This window comes from Trichechus manatus, unplaced genomic scaffold (assembly GCF_000243295.1).
Source record: "Trichechus manatus latirostris isolate Lorelei unplaced genomic scaffold, TriManLat1.0 scaffold00132, whole genome shotgun sequence".
Classification (NCBI taxonomy): Eukaryota; Metazoa; Chordata; class Mammalia; order Sirenia; family Trichechidae; genus Trichechus; species Trichechus manatus.
Genome location: NW_004444068.1, coordinates 4864926 through 4887110, shown reverse-complemented (window position 1 = coordinate 4887110; position 22185 = coordinate 4864926). Strand labels below are relative to the sequence as shown.

Sequence of the window (22185 nt, the reverse complement as noted above, 5' to 3'; positions counted from 1 at the left end):
CAGGCTGTAACAGGCCAGTGTGGTGGATGCTGTGATTGGGGGAAGCCCGGGGCTTGGGTGCCCAGAGGAGGGTCCTAATTCTCATAGGAAACAAACTAGTTAAATGTGGGAGGACATTCCAGAGTGTTGGGGGGGCGAGGAAGAAATGACAAGCAAGCCCGTTACGTAAAAGCCTCTACTAGAGTTAAGGAGAGGGAGGAACAAGGCTGGGGGGTAGACAGGGTCACAATGTAAGACTGCAAAACTTGGGCTGTGGCCTGGAGCATGTTTTCAACGCCTCCCGATGCTGCCAGTGCCCTCACACAGTTCCACTAGGTGGAACCAATCAGGGAGAGCACAACAGGTGTGCCTGGGAAGCTGCCAGGCTGTCCTCTGGGTTAAAGAGGCCTGGAAGCTCAGTAGCCATTTAAACTGGGTTCCTGGTTCTTTATCCCTTTCCACTCCCTCCTCATAGTAGACTGACTCGGTATTGTCAACAAAGAACATGTTCTCGGGAATCAGAAAGACCTGGGTCCTACATCCCTGGCTATTTGGAATGACTCTGGGGAACTAGATTAACCTTTTTGAGCCTCAGTGCCCTCATGTGCAAAAGAGGGATAAATGCTTCCTACTGGGGTAGACAGTTCCATGGGTCACACCCCCAAAGAATCGCAACTCCTGGAATTCATGCCCTTGTGAAGTTCCCTCCCACACTGACTCTGGGTTTGGCCATTCAACTTGTTTTGACCAATGCGACGTTAGCAACCATGATGCAAGCAGAGCTTTCATCTTAAGCATTTGTACAGTGGGGCTTGTCCTCCTGGAACACAGCTGCCATGCTTTAAGGAAGCCCCAGCTATTCTCCTGGAGAGAAAGGCTACATGGCGATGCCCTGGAGGATGAAAAAAAGAGAAGCCACTAGAAGGAAGGCACCCCAGCTGAGCTTGCAGCCACATGGAGCCAAAGAACTGCCTAGTCAACCCATGGAATCCTGAGAATAAATGACTGCTGGTTTAAACTGTTAAGTTTTGGGCTGGTTTATTACATGGCAATAGATAACTGAAACACCTACCTTACCAAGTTGTTCTGAGAATTAGAGAAAATATATGTAAAATGCATAGGGCTGGCACGTAGGAGGCACTACATAATGATAACCATGATTACCATCCTGATGCTCAGTCCAGAGCTTGGATTTGGATGTGGTTTGCTTATTTATTGACTGGAGTCCCTAAGTGGCACAAACAGCTCGGTGCTTGACTACTAATTGAAAGGCTGGTGGTTCGAATCCACCCTGAGGCGCCTTGGAAGACAGGCCTGGTGATCTGTTTCTGAAAGGTCACAGCCTTGAAAACCCTGTGGAGTACAGTTCTATTCTGTACATATGGGGTCACCATGAGTCAGGATCAACTCAACGGCAATTGGTTTGGTTTTGGGTTTTTTTGTTGTTTGTTTGTTTTGCTTGCTGAAGTCGAACGATAACTAATTTTTTTTTTTTTTTTTAGGAGTTGGAGCTTCATGGGGCAGTGATGGACATGCTATTCATCAAGGTTAGATTTTTTCAGAAGCTCCTTCCCTTCTAGGAGACTTGGATCCCAGAGGAGAACTTGCAGGGTCTGCCTTCGCAGCTGGGCGCCCAGGAGCACTGCGATTTCTGCTGCCCCAAAAATTTCATTAGTCTTTGTTTAAGCCGAAGATCCATTTGGAGACTCCCCACTGATAGCTGTGGTAACTCCAGGAATGTAACCTAGTTCTCCTACCTCACTACCCCATGCTCCCTTTTGGTGGGACAGGGCTTTTCTTTTTAAGCTTTTTATCCTGTGGGAATGAACCCGCTATTTCCCAGGGAGTCAGATTTGTCCAAAGAACAGAAAGGGAGGGTGGGGAGTCAGGGAGGGGACAATCGCTTGTAAACAGATGAAAGTGAATAAGGAAATAAGTAACACTGGACGAGGGATGGGTAACGAACGATGGCAACTGGTTTTGTGACACGAAATGTAACTTTTGATACAACCTTCCCCAGAACCCAAGAACTCATTCCACGACCTCTCTCTGCATAAGAAGCCAGCTACCTTTGCTAGATCAGCAGCAGCGGACAGTCTGGAGCAAGAATTTTGCCTTATTTGATGCTGGATCTAAGAGGGTCTTTAAGAGATCATTAACTCTACTTTACTAGCTCAGACACTCACCACTGCTTAATCCAATTAATAAGGGTCTAACAGGGGAATGGAAACCCTGGTGGTGTAGTGGTTAACAGCTACGGCTGCTTAACCAAAAGGTCGGCAGTTCAAATCCACCAGGCGCTCCTTAGAAACCCTATATAGGGGCAGTTCTACTCTGTCCTGTATAGGGTTGCTATGAGTCGGAATTTACTCGACGGCAGTGGGTTTGTTTTTTGTTTTTTTTTTTAATGGCGGAATGGAGTTCTGACAGCACAGTGGTTAAGAGCTTGGCTGCCAACCAAAAGGTCGGTAGTTCGAATCCAGAAGCTGCTCCTTGGAAACCCAATCGGGCAGTTCTACTCTGTCCTATAGGGTCGCTATGAGTCGGAATCGACTCAATGGCAATGAGTTTGGTTTTTGGAATGGGGAATTTCAGGCAAAAGGATGTTCCTGCTGTTTTTCAAGTCACCAGGAAAGGCAGATATACGCCTGTGGGGAGTGGAAATGGGTACAAACCAAGGGGATAGGAAATGGGGGCTGGAGAAGGTCACATGGTCCCTGAGGGCCTGCGCTCATTCATTACACACATATTCTGAGTGTCCAGCAGGGGCCTGGCACTGAGCACGGCCCTAAGGCTGGACTCAGGCTCTGCCATGGAGCTGTGCAGTCTGGAGGGAAGACAGACATGTACAGTGGCAATGACACCCCCTGTGATCTGTGCCGGGATGGGTGATGGGCGCCCAATCCAGTCTGGGGGGGACGGTTAGGCAAGGATTCCTGGTGTAATAGTACTGACGTCATTAGCACTGTAACCACCATCACGGTAACAACACGTATCGAGTACTGGGTATGTGCCCCCAACCTCCACCATGGGCTCTGGGACACCCACCTTGGAAATGAAGCCCAGATAAATCCAAGGACAAGGGAGAGGTGTGGCCACCTCAAATTCATCTGCACATCAGGAATACCCACCCCATGGTGTTGTTGTTAGCTGCTGTAGAGTTAAAGTCGGCCCCCGACTCATGGCAACCCCATGCACAATGGAATGGAACGTTGCCTGGTCCTGCACCAGTCCCATGATCCATCGCAGATCGAGCTGTTTGGATTCGGCCAATGAAAACCCTGTGGATCACTGACCCCACAGACCCTCTGAAAGTCTGCAAATGGGCTGGAGCCCAGGGCAGCTGAGTGTACAAGAAAGTCGCTCAAACTTTTCTATTAAAAACTACGAATAACTCCCAACACTTTGGCTTTGTCAGCAGCTTTCCCAGAGAGGCATGCGTCCACAGATGAAGACATCTTTGTACCATCACTTAAAAGCCATTATCCAGCTCCCGGACCACTTAGAAACCCAGCCTCCCATTGCTGTAGGGGACCAGTGACACAGAAAACCCAGCTCCTGCAGGCAGCCTCAGTGAGTGTGTCCTACAGATGGCGTGAGGCCCACCTGTGCTTTCTGGTGACTAGTACTGGGAGTGACAGACAATTCCCACTAAATGGAAACATCTCTTGGCAGTGACTTGGTGCGACCCATGAATGGTGGGACTCATCTTGGCTGCCGAGAAGTTTGTGACACTCATTAAGGCCCCCACATGCCCAAGCCACCCAAACAGCAAAGGGATGATCGGTCACCCTCATACTCTCTCACTTGTCCCCCTCTGCTATGACCCATCTCCTGAGAGCAGGGACTGAATCTTGCCCATCTCTACGGTTCCAGACCCAGGTTTTAGGAAGTGAAGGGCTTCGCCTGTGAAGATTTGCCTGCAAAGGCCGGAGGCAGCCAGGATTGACCCACGTCTGACTCCAAAGCCTGCGCTCTTTAATTCTGGGGGGACATTTAAAACTCAGTCAGTGACTAGGCACTTTTTATACATAACAGGGATCACTAAAAGATGCATATTTTCCTTTCTTCCTAGACTTTTCTTTCAAATGGGCTTCTCCCCGGGTGATGCAAACAGTTAATGAACTCGGCTGCTAACTAAAAGGTTGGAGGTTCACGTCTACCCAGAGGCACCTTGGAAGAAAGTCCTGGTGATCTACTTCTGAAAGTTCACAGCCACTGAAACCTCTGTGGAGCACAGTTCTACTCTGACACACATGGGGTCGCCATGAATCAGCGTCAACTCAATAGCAACTGTTTTCTTTTTCTCACTTTGAGGTTCTGTATGCTCCTGGGGCAAATAAAATAGTTTTGGAAACCCTGGTGGCGTAGCGGTTAAGAGTGCAGCTGCTAACCAAAAGGTCGGCAGTTTGAATCCACCAGGCGCTCCTTGGAAACCCCATGCGGCAGTTCTACTCTGTCCTACAGGGTCGCTATGAGTCAGAATCGACTTGACAGCGGTGGGTTTGGTTTTTTGGTTAGTTCTAGTGTTAAATCAGAGGGAGAGGGCAGGAGAAGGTAACAGAGAACCTGCAAAGTGCCAGGTACTGTGCTGGGAACTTTCCATAACGCCTCACTGAACCTCCAAGCTTCAGAGCTGAAGAAACTTAGGCTTATACAAAGTAATCAGCCCAAGTCACCCAGGCAGTCAGCGGCACAGCCATGACTTGAACCCAGTTCTTTCTGTCTGGCTGCAAAGTCCACGAGCTGCCCGCAGGCTGGGCTGAGTGAGCGGACAGTGCTGGCTCTCTCTTCTGCTACATCCCTAGTGGGCTGGCGAATATCTAAAATCAGCACATTCAGGGGGAAAGCCCATTTCACTCTAAAAGCAGATTAAAACTAAATTAATAAGGCCTTAAAATACGAACAAGTAATTAGAGACATAAAAGCTGTTAAAATCAAATGCTACGAACCAAGAAACCACAATAAGGCCTCTGCGAGCACAAAAGAATGCAATTCCAACGCCGTAAAGAGCCACCAGCAAACGGTAACACAATTCTTAGGGCAAACAAAATGATACAACGGTAAGACTCATCATCTCAATATCTTATTTTTTTACTCCTTCACCCTGCCAGAAAGTGCCCAGGATCAACTTTAAAACAAGAAACCATCAGAGAACTCAAGGCCTCACGGAGGCCAAGGTTTTAGATGGAGAGGTGGGAAATGGGGGCTGGAGAAGGTCACATGGTCCCTGAGAACCTGCACTCATTCATTCAACACATATTCTGAGTGCCCAGCAGGTCCCAGCACTGAGCACGGCCCTAAGTGGACCCAGGCTCTGCCATGGAGCTACACAGTCTGGAAGGAAGACAGACATGTACAGTGGCAAACATACTTCCTGTGACCTGTGTCGGGATGGGGGGTTAGGTTAGGCAAGGCTTCCTGGGGGAAGTAATAGTATCGCTGTCATTAGCACTGTCATCATCATCACCATAGCAAAACGTGTTGAGTACTTGTTATGTGCCAGGCAGAGTATTAAGCAAAGTATTTGCCAAATCAAGCTGAATGCTTACAACCTCCTGGATCGGCTACTTGTCTCCCCATTTTACAGATGTGGTGACTGAGGTCTTAAGGTCATCAGCTATGAAGGAGGGAGATGACATTTGACTCTAGAGCCCGTGCTCTTGCACACAGTGCTCTGTAGTTCCCTGATCTAAGGTGACCCTTGAATGGGCGGGGGGATATGGGAGGAGGAGTCTGCAGCATGATTCTGTGCAAGGGGTCAGCAATCAAGGGTTCTACACCTCCTCCTGCATGCTAGCCTCGGGGCCCTGGAAACAGAGGGAGTAAGGAGAGGCCCCAGCTCTTCAGGCCTTACAGACTATGGGAGAAAACAAGCAGATAAAGAATCCCAACAGACTGGAAAGTGCTGGATAGATGTGGGCACTGGAGGTTATGAAAATGGGAAGTGGGGGGGGGGGGACAGAGGTCCATCAGGAAGATGTCCTGGAAGAGGTAAGGCTGGAATTGGAGCCAGAAAGCACCGCAGGAGTTAGGCTGAGGAGAAGTAGAAAGAGGAGGATGGAACCCCAGACAGAGGGAAGATCACGGACAAATGCAGGGACGTCAGGGACAGCAGGGGCTGCAGAGGCGAGGCTGCTAAATGGGCTTAGTCAGGCCAGGATCTCTTGGAATGACCCTCCCCACAGCACCCGTCTCTGCACTTCAATCCCAGAATTTACTGGGGAGACTGCTCACGGCTTCTCTTCCTTCTTACTTCATGTCTTAGTGGCTCCAGCCTGCCAAACCTGGGGCCCTGGAAAATCCAGATGCTCGCTTATCTGGCAGGCAGAGCTGGCTCTGCTACCCAGGCCAGCACAATGAATCAGCCTGTTATCAGGTCCACCCCAGGGGTGGGGGAGGCGGAGGCGTCCCACCAGACAGTGCTCAGAGCTCTGACCTAGGCCTTCCACAGGAGCTTCTGGGGCTGCTTTTCAAGGCAAATAGCAATAAACAGCCCCAAGAAGATAAGACGTGGTAGCTCTGTTACCCGGGAAGAGTGAGCAGGTCAGAATCTCTTGACCGAGAGTGTGAGTTAATCCAGGTCTAAAAGAATTCAAACCAAACCAGTTGCTGTGGAGTCGATTCCGGCTCAAGGCGACCCCATACGTGTCAGATTAAAACTGTGCTCCATAGGGTTTTCAATGGCTGATTTTTCAGAAGCAAGTTGCTGGGCCTTTCTTCTGAGGTGCCTCTGGGTGGACTCAAACCTCCAACCTTTCGGTTAGCAGCCTGAGCATTTAACTGTTTTCGCCACCCAGGAACTTCGCTTGGGGTCTGGGATCCTTTTATTTGCTATGGGATTCCCAGCCCCCACCTTTGAATCCGTGGCAGAGAAAATGTGCACTACCATTTGTTGAATGAATGGATGAGCGAATGAATGAATGGCAGAAAACATTCTAGGGGGACTTGCAATTTTTCAGGCAATGAATTCCCCCTCCCCTTTAAGACAAACTACCCCAGGCAACATGGCTGGGGTAACAGCCTTATAGAAGTAGGTTAGCCATTGGCGTGACATTGGCCCCAAGCCTCTGAGAATTTATTTCTTGGGTCCCTACTACATGCCAGGAGCTTTCCACACCTTTTTTTCACATAACATTCAAGCCACCTTTGGAAGTGCGTATCATTGTCCCCATTTTATAGTCGGGAAACTGAGGCTTAGGGTGATTAGGTAGCCTGCCCGGGGCCACACAGCCAGGAGGACTATGAGCTGTGAGTCAAACTCCCTCTGCCTGACTCGGAGCCCACAGTCTGCCCACTGTCCCACTTGGAGCATATGTCCCCACACAGCATTGTGTGTGGGATGCCGTGGCTAATGAGTGACACCTGGCACGCTGCAGGCCCAGCCACAAGATAGCAGCTCACCCACCTGGGTGGACACTCAGGAGGAACTCGATGACAGATCTGGGATAGAGACAGACCTGATCTCAAATCCCATCTCCACCTCTTTCTAGCTGGGTGACCCAGAGAAATTTATCCACTGCTCTGAGCCTCCATTTCCTAATCAGCAAAATGAGGCTCATACGCCCTCTCATAGAAGAGATGAGATGAAACAAGGGGTCCCAAGGACCTATTTCAGCGCAGGACATACAAAATACTCCACAGGCAGTATCCCCTCTGCTTTTGGCCTTGCCCAGCCTGTTCTCTGGTGGGTGAGGAAGGGGTATTGGTCCGTTCAGGCACTGTCCTTTCTACTCACTTAGCCCTGCCAGCTCTTCTCTGGATGGCCAGGTGTCCCTTCACACCTGTGACCACCACCAGAATGTTAGCTTCTAGAGGTCATGTCCACAGGGGGAAGAGGGTAGTAATAACAGCTGGTATTTGTGGAGCAGTTGCACTGCAGGCCTTCTCCATACATCAGTCACCTAGCCTCACCATGAAGTAGGTCTCCCCTGTTTTTGCTGTTATTGTTAGCTGCCATCAGGTCAGGCCCTGACTCATGATGACCCCGTGCACAGTGGAATGAAACACTGCCCGGTCCTGTGCCATTCCCATGATTGGCCGTGAACTGGTCCATAGGGCTGTCATTGGCTGATATTCAGAAATAGATTGCCAGGCCTTTCTTCCTAGTCCATCTCAATCTGGAAGCTCAACTGAAAGCTGTTCAGTATCATAATGTCATACAGGCTTCCACTGACAGGTGGTGGCTGCACATGAGATGCATTGGCCTGGAATTGAACCTGGGTCTCCCGCATGGAAGGTGAGAATTCTACCACTGAACCACCAATATCCCCCCAAGAGGTATCCTCTACCTTATAATTATTCCCATTTTGCAGACAGTAGACCCACAGAGAGGTAGAGTAATTTGCCTAAGGCCACCCAGTTTGTACGTAGCAGAGGTGGGATTCCAAAGACAATGGTCTAGCTTCAGAGCTGAATGGCAACGACTCAGCCCAAGTGCCAGGCCTCTGCCTCAGAGGGAGTTGGCTGTGGACAAGCAAAAGCTTAGAGGAGGGCCAGGCACAGCTGCCTACAGCCCTTAAAGCTGGAGTTCCCGGCCATCAACGTGGCCTGTACTGTTGGGAAGAGTGGGATGTCATTCAGACCTCACTCCCTCAGGGCTGACGGTTCTTCTGATACCACCGCTCCTTCATCAGGGCAGACTTTCCATGTTAGACTTAACAAGTCTCAGAGAAATTAGTCCAGAGCTCTGACCCCTTAAAATAATAACTATTACAGCTCTCCCTGGTAACAATCTAGAGTTAGATGCCCTGGGTTCAAATCCTAGCTCTACCACCTAGCTATATGACCTCAGACAAGCTATTAATCTCTATTCTGTGCCTCATTTTCTTCATATATATTATAGGAAAAACACTGGTACCTTTAATTATAGAACTGTGAAGACTGAAAGAATAAAGGCATGAAAAATGTCTACAAGTAAAAATAAATGAATAAAAAGTTAAAAAAAAAAAAGTGCTTAGAAGAATTCCTAGCCCATGGGAAATAACGAGGAAGCATTGTTGTTAGGTGCTGTCAAGTCAGTTCTAACTCACCGCAACCCCACGTACAACAGAAAAAACACTGCCCAGTCCTGCGCCATCCTCACAATCGTTGTTATGCTTGAGCCCATTGTTGCAGCCCCTGTGTCAATCCATCTCCTTGAGGGTCTTCCTCTTTTTCGCTGACCCTCTACCAAGCATGATGTCCTTCTCCAGGGACTAGTCCCTCCTAATAACATGTCCAAAGTATGTGAGATGAAGTCTCGCCATCCTTGCTTCTAAGGAGCATTCTGGCTGTACTTCTTCCAAGACACATTTGTTCGTTTTTTTGGCAGTCCATGATATACTCAATATTCTTCACCAACACCATAATTCAAAGGCATCAATTCTTTTTTGGTCTTCCTTATTCACTGTCCAGCTTTCCCATGCATATGAGACAACTGAAAATACCATGGCTTGGGTCGGGCACACCTTAGTCTTCAAAGTGGCATCTTTGCTTTGTAACACTTTAAAGATGTCTTTTGCAGAAGATTTGCCCAATGCAATACATCATTTGATTTCTTGACTGCTGCTTCCATGGGCATTGTGGATCCAAGTAAAACAACTTCACTCTTTTCTCTGTTTATCATGATGTTGCTTATTGGTCCAGTTGTGAGGGTTTTTGTTTTCTTTATGTTGAGGTGCAATCCATACTGAAGGCTATATAGTCTTTGATCTTCATCAGTAAGTCCCTCAAGGCCTCTTCACTTTCAGCAAGCAAGGTTGTGTCATCTGTATAATGCAGGTTGTTAATGAGTCTTCTTCCACTCCTGATGCCACATTCTTCTTCAGATAGTCCAGTTTCTCAGATTATTTGCTCAGCATACAGACAGAATAAGTATGGTAAAAGGCTACAACAACCTTGATGCACACCTTTCCTGATTTTAAACCATGTAGGAAACATCAGCTATTATTAAATGGCAAGTGGATCTTGCAGTGATACAATCAATGGCTACCATTTATATTATTTGAGGTTCTGCTATTTTTACTTAACATTCATTTAACGGGCACTTTGGAGTCCATTGTGTTAGGCACTGGAGATACAAAGGCGTGGGGTCACTATCTAGAACCTCACAGACACCTTAACAAGTCTCACAGGTGTCCCACGAGCAGTTTCTGCAGAGAGGGACAGTGGGGCCAAGCAGGGGATTGCAGTGGGATAGGGAGTCAGGACAGGGTCAATAGAGCAGTTAAGTCTGGGCTGCGTCTTGACCAACGTGTAATTGTTCTCCCAGGAGGAAGAGGAAAGGAGGCTTAGTTCAGGGAAGTAAGCAGAGAGATGAACAAGAGAACGGAACCTACAATGGGACCAAGCACAAGGTGTGAGGTAGGGAACGGGGCTAAGGAGTCCCAGGACAAGCCATCTGGCCTTCACCTGTCAGCACTGGGGAGCCTCTGAGGGCTTTGAGCCGGGGAGTAGTAGCATGAAAAGATTCCCTGTTAAAAATGTAAAGGATGGGTTGGCAGTGTTGAAGATGGTAGAAGGGAAATCAATGTGGAGATACCGCAGTAGTTAAATGAAATAACCCATGGAAAATGCTGAGACTGGCAACTGGTAAATGCAAGAGATGTTTATTATTATTAACATAATTCCAGGCAAGAGATATTCAGAGCCGTAACCAGTTGCCATCAAGTCGATTCTAACTCATGGCTACCCCAAGTGTATCAGAGTAGAACTGTGCTCCAAAGTGTTTTCAACGGCTGATTTTTCAGAAGCCAATCACCAGGGCTTTCTTCTAAGAAGCCTCTGGCTGGGTTCGAACTGCCAACCTTTTGGTTAGCAGTCACGCACTTAACCGTCTCTACCACCCAGGGACTCCTATTTGGAGCAGTTGGGATGGAGAAAAGGGGAAAGCAATGTTAAGAAGCAGCACCTGTGGGACTTGTTCACTGATTGCCCTGAATAACTTCCCATATATCTCCACAGTGATCATTTACGTGGCTATGTGGCGGTCTGTTGAATTAAAAAGCCAGAGCCTCTCTAGCCATCTGTGGTTATTTGGCTTTTTTGGAACACCAGCAGGAGGCAGCCTGGTCTATAAACCTTGCAAAAGCCAGGAGTCAGACATCTGAAGTCAAATCCCAAGGCCATGGTTAACCAGTAGTGTGACCCTGGGCAGAACCCTTGACTCCCTGTCTGTAAAATGGGAGAGTAGCATCTAGTCTCCAGGACTGTACACCAAACACAAAGCAAACCTGTTGCCGTCGAGTCGATTCTGACTCACAGCGACCCTACAGGACAGAGTAGAACTGCCGCACAGAGTTTCCAAGTTGTGGCTGGTGGATTTGAACTGCCAACCTTTTGGTTAGCAGCTGAGGACTTTGGGGGGCATTAAATAGATATACATACAGTGCTAGGGCAGTGCCTGCCACATAGTAGGCCCTCAGGTGGTGGTTATGCTTGTATGGCTTGTTAAGGATTACGACCACATAGCTACAAACACCTTTGTACCAATACGTACGTGGTGGTGGTGGTTGTTTTTTCCTTTCTTTTTTGAATGATTTTCCTGGAATATATTCCCAGAAGTAGTATCTCTGAGTCAAAGAGTAAGATGATTTTTCTTGTTGCATATTGTCAGATGAATTGGTTTTTTCTTTTCATCTTCTGTGTGCAGGGCCAGTTCCACTGTAAGGCTCGCAAAGGTGGTTTTTGGAGCCTGGGTTCTTCTCCATCCCTACATTTGCACCAATCTTTATAATTTTTCCAGAGTACTTCTATGCTGTCCTTGGACCCTCAAGTCAGGAGAGAAAGATGAAAGAAGGGAGGAAAGAAGCGGGAACTCATTGATATCCCTGTATTAAAGGTAGCTAGCACTCTGAAGTATTTGCATATTAAAGGAAACATCTAGATAAGTCTTTAGATACTTAACCAAAATAAATGAGTTCTAACGGTGGAACTTCAGACAGCATGACAGATACCTGGGGTTCTTCTTTGGAGGACAAGAGGGGGCAGGGAGGCTGAACTCTAGCATAACTCAACTTACAGAACAGAGGCTGTCACAAAGACGGTTCCCAGGGAGGGCGCAGCTATTGTGAATCAGGCATAATCTTTCTTCTCGGTAAGTTCTCCATCAACTCCAAGTCAAAAATTCTAATGAATTCCCACCCACGAGACGTCTGCAACAGGACCTGGGGTGTGTGGCTGGCTTCCAGAGGACATCTCACCATGGGGGTGGGTGGTCCTGGGAAGGGTATAAGCTCCCTCAACTCGATTTTCTCTTCCAACAAATGGGTCCTAACAGCAGTCATCTGCTCTCATCCTCAGGACCCCTGGATGGACCCCCGTCTTGTGGTTCCAGGTCCTGTGGGTTAGGGGAACTAGATTGATTGTGAAGCCCAGAAACTCTCAGAGTCTAGGATGGTTAGATCAGGGAAGAGGAGGCTCCCATGCTGAGCTCAAGTCCGGAATGTGGTTTTAGCTACTGTTCAGACTCTTCCATTTGGGAGTTTTGGAGGGGGGTGCAGAGCTGAAGGAGAAATCCTGAGCCATCCCCAACGCTCGCAGGTTTTCCCACATGACTTTCCCTTTCACCTCCCAGCCTGGGCATCAGCCTCCCCTGTTGGGCCCACCTTGGGTGGCACCAGCCCAGGGAGATGAGGAGTTCCCTCCCCGACTGCAGAGGCCCAGCTCTGGGCACCACACACCACTGCTCCTCTCCCACCCCCGCAGATTCCTCCATGCGCTCCATTGCCTCACAAGATTAGTCAGAAGCAAAACAGCCCGACCCTGACAGACCTTCAAAGCTCAGCCAGACAATGTTCCAACTTTCACGCACTGTGCGAATAGCTCAGCAGTCATATAGCACATTGAGGTTTTCTGAAGTACCTTCCACCCCACATGCTCTTTTAGAACCGTGCCACATCCCCATCAAGATGTGGAGTCTATGTCCCCTCCCTTGAAGATGGGTGGCCTTTTTGACTGCTTCACCCAGTAGAGTACGGCAGAAATGTTGTAGAACTTCAGAGGCTAGGCAGATCATAAAAATGCCATACCGTTCTGCCTTGTTCTCTGGACACTCTCATGCTTGGAATCCAGCTGCCATGCTGTGAGGAAGCCCAAATAGCCAGTGGAGAATGAGTATGAGGAAGAGTGGATCCTCCAGCTCCCAGTTAAGCTGCCTCAGCTGACATGGCATGCAGCAGTGACAGAGGAGCCATCCTCTCTGAGCCCTGCCCAAACTGCAGATTCATGAACAAAATGAAAGATTATTGTTGTTCTGAGGCACTGGGCTTTGGAGTGGTTTTTTATACAACAATAGATAAGAAATAATTCATGACCACATTTAATTCCCCCAACAACCTCATCAGGTGGGTACTTTTTACAGATGAGGACAGTGAGGCTCAGGGGGATAAAAGCACCTTCCCTGAGGAAACACAGCTGGAAGGTAGAACCTGGATTCAAATCAGGCTAGTCTCAAAGCTAAATCTCCTAATTTCTCTTGCACCCCACACTTGTGCAGCTGCACACACTATTGGTATCACTCTGACTCTCAGCTGCAAACAATTGTGGGCTGCTTTGAGTTTGGTGCCTCCAATCAGCCTCCACCCCTAGGCACAGAGATGCACCTCTCCACTCCAGTTCATCTCCCAGAGCAGGTACTCTTAACCCCAAACCAAACCACTGGCTGCCAAGTCAATTCCAATGCATGGTGACCCCATGTGTGCAGAGTAGAACTATGCTCCATAGGGTTTTGAAGATGTGGCCTTTTGGAAGAAAATCACCAGGTCCTTCTTCCAAGGCACCTCTGGGTGAGTTTGAACCACCAACCTATTGGTTAGTTGTAGAGTGCTTAGCTGTTTGCACCCAGGGACTCTACACCCTTAACCCCAGCATAAGCTTATTATACTGAATCCTGACAAGGTCATTCTGATGAGATCATCTCATGGGCCAGTCCACCTTGTCATTCTTTCTCAATAGTCATATCAAAAGCATGGTCGCTGAACCAGTAGCATCAGCATCACCTGTGAACTTCTTAAAAAAACAAATTCTCAGGCGCCACCACCGAACTAATGAATCAGAAACTCTGGAATTGGGGCACATTCAGGTTTGAGAACTACTGCTCTAAATATTTACATGGGTCTTAACCCATGATCTCTGGATTCTGAATGTCTTAGGATGTTTTTAGATGCACATGACAGGACCCAACTCAAATAGCGTTTAAGGGGAAAAAAGGGGTATGGATTGACTCAAGCCTATACAACTCTAGGAATGGAGCTAGTGACAGGAATGCCAGTGATCCTCCAAGTGTCTGCCTCTCTCTCTCTCTCTCATCTCTGCTTCTTTGCTGGCCTCACCTCATTTTTTCCTTCTATGGGGTTTCTCCATGCAGCAATGGTAAGTGGGGTAGGAGGACTGGCCTTGGAAAGCTCCAGGCTTACATCATACCAGCTAATCAATCTTAGAGGAAAGAGAACTCATCTCTCTCCCAGGGTCCCTAAATAAAATCCCAGGAAAGGGTGTGATTGGCCCAGCTTGGATCTCATACATGTCACGTGACAGGCCATGGGGCACTGTAATCATCCTGGTTTAAGTTGCTCATCCCAGGAGAGACAGGGTACCAGAACCTACAAGGTGAGATGGGGCAATTTCCACCAAAAAGGGGTGCTGCTTGGAGGGGGGAGGCAATGTCAGTCAGAAAAAAAAAAAACAGCTGTAACTTACCCAATAAGCACTTGGCCATCATGAATGATTGATTATGCCTCACCCCTCATTCTGGGGTATCAGAAGGGGCCCTGGCTCCCTTTTATACATAAATAAGTACTTCAGCTTCACAAGGCAAAGTCCCTTGAACTGTCCCTATGGTCCCCAGAATTTGCCTTATGAGATAGGCGGAGCAACGATCATGACACCCATTTTGCAGATGGGGAAACAGAGGCAGACTAATCATTCAAAGTCTCCCTGCCAGTTAGGTAACAGAGGACGATTCTAAATCAGTTGTTCTGGCTCCAAGCCCAGCATTCCTTCTACGCACCCCCGTGCCTCTCATCGATACTGTCTGTCTTATCTCCAGGTTGCAGTGAAACGTACGATAAGGAATGGAGGTGCCAGCCCTCAGCAGAGCTCCCCCTGGTAGACCTTGTGTTTGAGAGCTTTATAAACAGACTGGTTAGAATCCTTCCTCTGTCACCAGCCGGCTGGGTGATCTTGGGCTAAACAGGCACTTTACCTCTCTGAGCCTCAGATTCTCATCTGTAAAATGGGTATGATACTTAACAGAACAGCATTTGCTGTGGGGATCAAAGGAGAAAAAACACAACAAGTACTTGGTGCAGGCATTACAGCAGGGACTTAGCAAATGTTACTTTCCTTTGTTCCTGCCTGACACAAAATAAAACCAAAAAACCAGTGTGCTTTTTGGAAGCTGCTTTGTGAATTTTATTTGCATTGCTTTAATTCTTCTTCTTGTAATCCTCAAAAGCATGCTGCTGACACCAATTTCAAAGGTCGGAGAACTTTAACTAAGACATGAAAGAGACCTTGTGTTTCTATTCAGGAAAGGGCCCAGCTGAGTGCTAGGAACAAGAGCAGACAGACAGCAGGTACCTCATCTGGGCAGGGTGGCTCTGAGGAGGCTCCCAAACCCAAGACACTCTCAGCTCTGCAGTCCAGGGAGTTAACGCTGCCATTGGCACTGTGCTTTTCAAAATAAGAACAAAGACATCTCTTTCATGGGTCAAGGATAGGATTAGAAAGCTGGCAAGAGTGTAAACCAAAGCAAGCTTGGTGGATTTCACATTTTACCATCGATAACTGGATGAATGAGTGGATGGCTGGCTGGCTGGCTGGATGGACATGACGAAGGAAAGGAGGAAAGGAAACAGATAAATGGTTAAAAAACGAATTCAGAAAATCTGTAAGTGCTGAATATGGAAAGATGTCTAAACAAAATCATTGAGTGAAAAAATAAAACAATAGACAGAGGAGTGTGTAGTATGGATCCTTTTCTCTGTTTTTTTTTATAATTTAGCAAGAGCTACTGACCAATTGATTGGTCAATAGATGGATAGCTTATACATACGAGGAAGATTTCTGGACAGATCCACCAGAAACTGTCAACAGGGATAAGCTCTGGGGAGTTGGAATGGAGCCAAGTGAGGGAAGGGGTCCTTTCCTTTTCACTCCCCGCTCTCCTATGCTATCTGAATTCTTTTCCTTTTATAATAAAAACAAAGAAAGTGGCAGAGGGGCTGAGGGCTGGAAGCAGAAGGCAGGCTCTGTGTAGGGGTCATCGAGAGTTCAGAGCTGGATAGGAAGGCGAGGCCGAGAGGAGGAGCCAGGTTCCGGAGCGAACAAAGCCACCTCCTCCAGGGAAAACCTGAGCCAATGTCCACAGTGAATGACAAATGGCCCTTCTGCCACCACCATGCAGAGTCAGGCTCATGATTCCTGACCGAGGCTCAGTCTTCTCCCACAAGGCTGCTCATGCTGGGGGGAGTTGGGGGCAAAGAACTAGAACATTCCAAGGGACCTCCTTGCCCAGGAATGGGGAACACGGTTTGAAGGTGAAGAGCACCTTCCTTTCTCAAGGGCCCCATCCTGCCCAAGCCCCCATCTGTTATAGCCAGTAAACGACAGTGGTCTCCACCTGGGCCCCATATCCCATTTTAATGCACAGAGCCATGCAGGAGGCATTGGAGAAAAGTGCTCTTGAATCCAGCAGCCACCATTTTTACCAAAATGATAGCCCCTGCTGCTCTTGGGTCATAGAAAATCTGAACAGACACAGACCAGACTGGAAAGGTGACCTGTGTGGTCCAGGGCTCCACAGGTCTGACCCTCTCCACGCCTTAGTCTTGGGAGCAACCAGAGTGAATCTGGGTGGCTCTGGCCATGGACAGCAGTGTCCACTGGGGTCAGATGATGGACTAAACCGGCCAGGGGCACCTGGCCGTCTCCACCTAATTGTCTCATTTTCCCACCTTTTATAGAGATGCAGACAAGAGAGATTGACAGTGTTTCTCAAACTTTAGCTGCATCAGACTCACCCGCAGGACTTACTGAAACAGAGACTGCCAGCCCAGCTCCCAGAGCTGCTGATTCTGTGGGTCAGGGGTGTGGCTGGAGAATTTGTATCTCTAACAAGCTTCCTCGGATGCCGGTCTATGCTTTGAGAGCCATGCTCTAAAGGGAGCCAGAGTGCAAACAATGATGACTGGCCATTCGATCCTCAGCTTCAGGCAATAGGGTGGGGTGAGGGCTGCGGAAAACTGGAGTGTCGCATCCAAAGCAAGCAGCTGCACAGTGCTCTAGGGCTTGACATCACATAGGAATAAACGGGTGCCCAGTGTTTTCAGCAATCTGGATCTTTTTCTTTTTTGTATGAACAGCCAAAAATTCAGATTTGTCTATGAAATTTTCCAATCTTTGGCAATTACCAGCAACTGTTCCTGAAAATTTTCAAACATCATGCAGGCCAAACAAAACATGTCTGTAGGCCAGATTTCGCCCTCTGGCTGCTGTTCTAGAACACAGATAAGGTTCCCACAGAAAAGAGGCAGGATGAGAGCTCTCTGAGCCAGGGACCCTCTGGGCCCTTTAGTACGTATGTCTGCCTCATCACGCCTCTCCTAGCATACAGTTCTGCAAAGGCTCCCGGCTGCCTGTCGGCACATCTAGGCTCCTTGTCCAGTTCTCTTCACTCTCCTTTTCCTCAGCCGCACTGTGGAGTACAGCCACACTTAAGTCTTGGCAGACTACACCCCTCTCACCACCAACCCCTTCCTCTAACCAGGCTTTCTCTCACCTGTGGGCCTTTGTGCATGTGGATCCCTTTGCCTGGAATGCTGTTATCCCTTGCCCACATCTGCCCTAATTCTTACTTGTCCTTCAAGGCTCTGCTCAGCCTATCACCTCCTCCGGGGTGCCTTCCCTGACTACTCCCCAACTGTGCACTCTTCAGCCCCCTGTGTTTCCACCTCTGAGCTATAACAGCCTGAAGATGCATCTGCCACCGTTGCTCCGTGGGCATGCCGTGAGGCCTTGCTGCCTCCGTGCCTCAGGTCTGAGGGCAGGGCTGGTGTGGGTCAGGTCTGAAAGAACATTTGCAAATGCTGTTCTCTTGGCCTTGTCCTTCCTCTCATCCCCTTTCTGATTGCCTGGCAACTTCCTATCTATCCTTCAAGTTACAGCTTAGATCTTACTTCTGATGGGACCCTTCTCTGACCTCCCAACACACTATCATATCACACTACGACTGGCTCTCCCACTACCCCGAATTCTGTGAGGGCAGGAGTCATGTGAGATTCTTCGAAACACCCCTCTCCCTGGCAGGGGGCTGCAAAGATAGACCAACAACAAATAAACAAAAAACACCAAACCAGGTACCATCGAATTGATTCTGCTTCATGGCAACCCCAAGTGTGTCAGACTCAAACTGTGCTCAATAACATTTTCAGTGGCTGATATTTTTGGAAGTAGACGCCAGGCTTTTCTTCCGAGGCACCTCTGGGTGGACTCAAACCTCCGACCTTTTGGTTAGCAGCTGAGTGCATTAACCATTTGCACCACCCAGGGATACAAAAATAGAGTAGCACATGAGGAATGATACTGTACCACACTGGGAAGAAGGCATTAGAATGGGGCCAATCTGACGCTGAGAACTGCCCTCCTCCCTGCCACTGCTCCTGGCTTCTGGGTACAGAGGGCATGGGGCTGAAGGGGCAGTGGTGAAAGTTGTCTTTGGCAACCACCTTGCCCAGGACTCCCAGGGACCCTCAGAATCCTCAGCCGATGTGGCCTCTTGGCACGTAGCTTCCCTCAGGCATTCATAAACCCCAGGCTCGTCCATTTCTATAATTCTATTATCCTACACGCTCTCCACTCATGCTCCTTACAACAGTCCAAAGCTGCACAGCACACAGTGGGGTGGCCCAGAGAGAAGGGTGGTCAAGGGAAGCTCTGAGTGGAGGGGCTGTCCCTCCAGTAGGCAACAAACAAGGTGAGCGAGTGGCTGTCTACTTGGGAGTGGGCCACTCTGGGCCCTGGGGCAGCAGAGGTGACCATGAGCCCTAGCCCAGGTCCACCTAGTTTGTCCAGCTGTGGGCTCCTTTTCTGCTCGCCTACCAGTCCTGGTGCTAGATGTAGAAAAGGTGGCCACATGCTGCTTCCTTCACTTCCGAGACACTCCCTTCCTACCCTCCTTGTCCTTTACAATTAAGCTCAGAAGTCACCTCCTCCAGAAATCCTTCTGGAATGCCCTCCTCTGTGCTATCATGATCCCCCATGCTGCCCTTCGTCACTACTGATCACACTGTGTTATGGACATCGGGGATGGCAGCATGCTAGCAGAGTGCCCAGTGCCCAGCACAGGTGACGAAAAGCAGCAGACAGACAGCAGTGGCAACAAAGGGACTCTGGAGCTGGCTGGACCCAACTCAACACCCCCTCCATCACTTACTTAACTTGCCCAAGGCCACACAGCAAGTCACCCTGCTCCAGGTTCCTTATCTGTAAAATGGGGTTGAGAATCATGTCAAGACGATGAAGTTCAGAGAAAATTAGAATAGCACCTGGCACGTAGTAAACACTTGAAAAGTATTAGCCAGTATTACTATTAGGTAACCAATAAATGTTTCACCCACTAATGGATGAGGGAAGGAATGAAAGAGTGAAGTAGCCAAGCACAGGTCAGCACATTCCAGAAGTCACATTGACCCAAAATAAACAGAGATGTTTGATGTGCTTTGTGGATACCTCAAGAATGAGCTGGGGACAAAGACTGATCTTACGGCGCTGAGTTCCACACGGCAAGCCTGGGCATAGATCCTGGGCGGTGGTCAGAAACACAGGGCCCGACCTCACCAAGGCAGGCCCGTCTGAAGGTCTCCTCTCCCACTGCGAGCCTCTCCAGCAGATTAGAGGCCTTGAGCCTTTTAAAGGCACAACCTGCCATTTCCCTACAACAACAGTGGTTTCTCCCACTAGCGGCCCCTCCAAGGACATTCCTGCTGGCCACCCCCTCTTCCTCCATCATTCCAAACAGCAGACTCAGATACCAACTCCTGATGAATAAACACGGTGGGGGAGATGAGTCGTCCAGGCCTGGGGCTTCTTATTCCCACACAGCAGCGGGACGCCTTCAATCACAGTGCTAACAAACCTCACCCATCTTGTTTCCGCAAAGGCTACCAGCAGAGAGGAGCCTGGCAGAGAGCAGGGGTGTGGGCTTCAAAGTCAAAAGGCCTAAGATTCAAATTCCGTCTCTAGCAAGTCTCCTCCTGGGTCCGAGCATTAGTCATTGCACGATATGGGGTTACGAATCCCTCCCTCACTGGGCTGTGATGTAAAGTAACTGGCATCGTGCAGGGCGCACAGCACGGTAAAGGGTGGGAGTAGGGAAGGGCACCATCTATAAGCAAGGCAGCTTCCTGGGAGCTGGCATAAGCTAGCTCTGGACCCAAGGCCACAAAAGGAGACCAGGAGTGTCCTGACCTCCTAGTGACCCAGGAGTGTGGCTGAAGGCCTGTGGCCGGCCTTCCAGAGTCCGTCGTGGCAGTGCTAATTGGGGTCTCCCGGTCACCAGCTTCCCACCCTTGTCGGGAGGCTAGGCTGGTTCCCCTCCCTCCTCCCCCATGCAGCCTATGAGGCAGCAGCTCGAACGAACGGAGAAGGTAGGTTGCACCAGTTAAAGGAAGCACTGTGGGCGGTAGAAGTCATAGTGGCCAGGAGCCAAATCCCGCCTTTGGGAAGAGGAGGGGGTGGGACAGACGATCAGAGGGCTTCAGGCAGAGAACATAGGGCTCCCTGCTCCTAGAGTGGCTTCCTGCTCCTAGAGTGGCTTCCTGCCAGGCCATATGGGAAGTTTACACTTCAAAGGGGGTGTGTTTCTTGTTTCTTTCCTCCTCCCTCCTTGTCCGCCAGCTGATAGTGCAGTCGGAAGAGAAAGCTCAGACTGCAGAGTCAGACAGACTTGCTTGTGATTCCAGCCTAGCCCCTCCCTAGCTCTGCTACTCTGAGCATGTTACTTCATCTCTTTGCGACTGCTTCTCATCTGTAAAATGGGCGTACTCATATCTCCCTCAAAGGCTGCTGTGAGATTTAGGTGAAGTCATGTGTATAAAGCACTTGGCCCAGTGCCTGGACACAGTGGAGACCCAACAAACGGCAGTCTTCTTAACTCTCACCATCCGGTCGATAGAGGGGATGCCTGAGGAGTCGGCACTGCCTACCGTGGGGGTGGGAAGATCCCCGGCCCTGAGAGCAGGTAGGGTCCTTACTCCCCTCCCAGATTAACCCAGCCCCTGGCCAGGCCCCCTGGGCAGAGACACTGGGGACGCTCGAGAGTCCTCACCATACATTTGCGATCGTCTATGCCAGTCAGATCCTCCTCAAACTCCTTCCCGACCTGGAAGTCCATGATGTAGTTCCTAAAAGTGCTCAGTGTGCGAATGATCATATGGTCGCCGTCCTGCACGATCTCTTTGTCTGGCTTCAGCAAGTTGGCGATCTTGCGCAAGGCCACATTCACATCTGCAGGGGGTGCAGGGGCAGAGAGGGGCAGAAAGTTGGCAAGGAAACCTCAGAGAACCGTTTCCAGGGCAGCAGAGGCCCCGGGAGCCCGCTTGGTCCAGAACACCATTAGGGCTTCCCAACGGCTTTGCGCTGTCTAATGGCGCGCAGCCCGTCTGCGCCTTTATTTGCAGCAAAGTTTTCTGCCCTTGTGCTCACCCTTTTAAAACAAACACTAGCAAACCAAGTCTAGTTTTCCTGATGAAATTACCCAAGTCCAGAGCCAACTATGAGACATTTGCCACCAATTAACCCTGACAACCACCAACCCTCCAATTCGCAGGCTACAAGCCACCCTGAGCCGTGGCCACGGACGCCCCGGGCGGCGGCTCGCCCCGGCTGAGAGTGGCTGCCGCGGGTTCAGGAGGGGCCGAGCGCGGCGGCAGGGGCTTACCGAGCGCGCGCAGGTACTCCTCGAAATTCTCGTTGGTCAGCATCTTCCAGTACCCAGTGAAATCGACTGGCATTTCGGCGGGCGACTGGGGCCGGACGGCCAAGGAGCGGGCGGGGGCGGCTCTCGACTCTGCCGGGACAGCCGCTACCGAGGCGAGCGGGGCGGTGGGCGGCCCGGAAATGCGCGCCCTTCGGGGACCGGGGGCTCTGGGAGGCGGCGACAGCTGGATTCCAAACGCGCACAAAGCCCGCAGGAGGATCCATTGTAGCCGTCGCTCCTCCCAGTTT

At 49.6% G+C, this 22185-nt stretch overlaps 1 protein-coding gene across 1 annotated transcript in view; it reads right to left on the bottom strand.

The window, feature by feature from the left end:
* Positions 1-22161, bottom strand: part of RBP1 (retinol binding protein 1) — a 37807-nt gene extending 15646 nt beyond the window's left edge. The window contains 3 exon segments of the mRNA XM_004385086.3: positions 21287-21465; positions 21899-22019; positions 22021-22161. Of these exon segments, the coding sequence (XP_004385143.1) occupies positions 21287-21465; positions 21899-22019; positions 22021-22161 (441 nt within the window).
* Between the last annotated feature and the right edge of the window lie 24 nt (positions 22162-22185).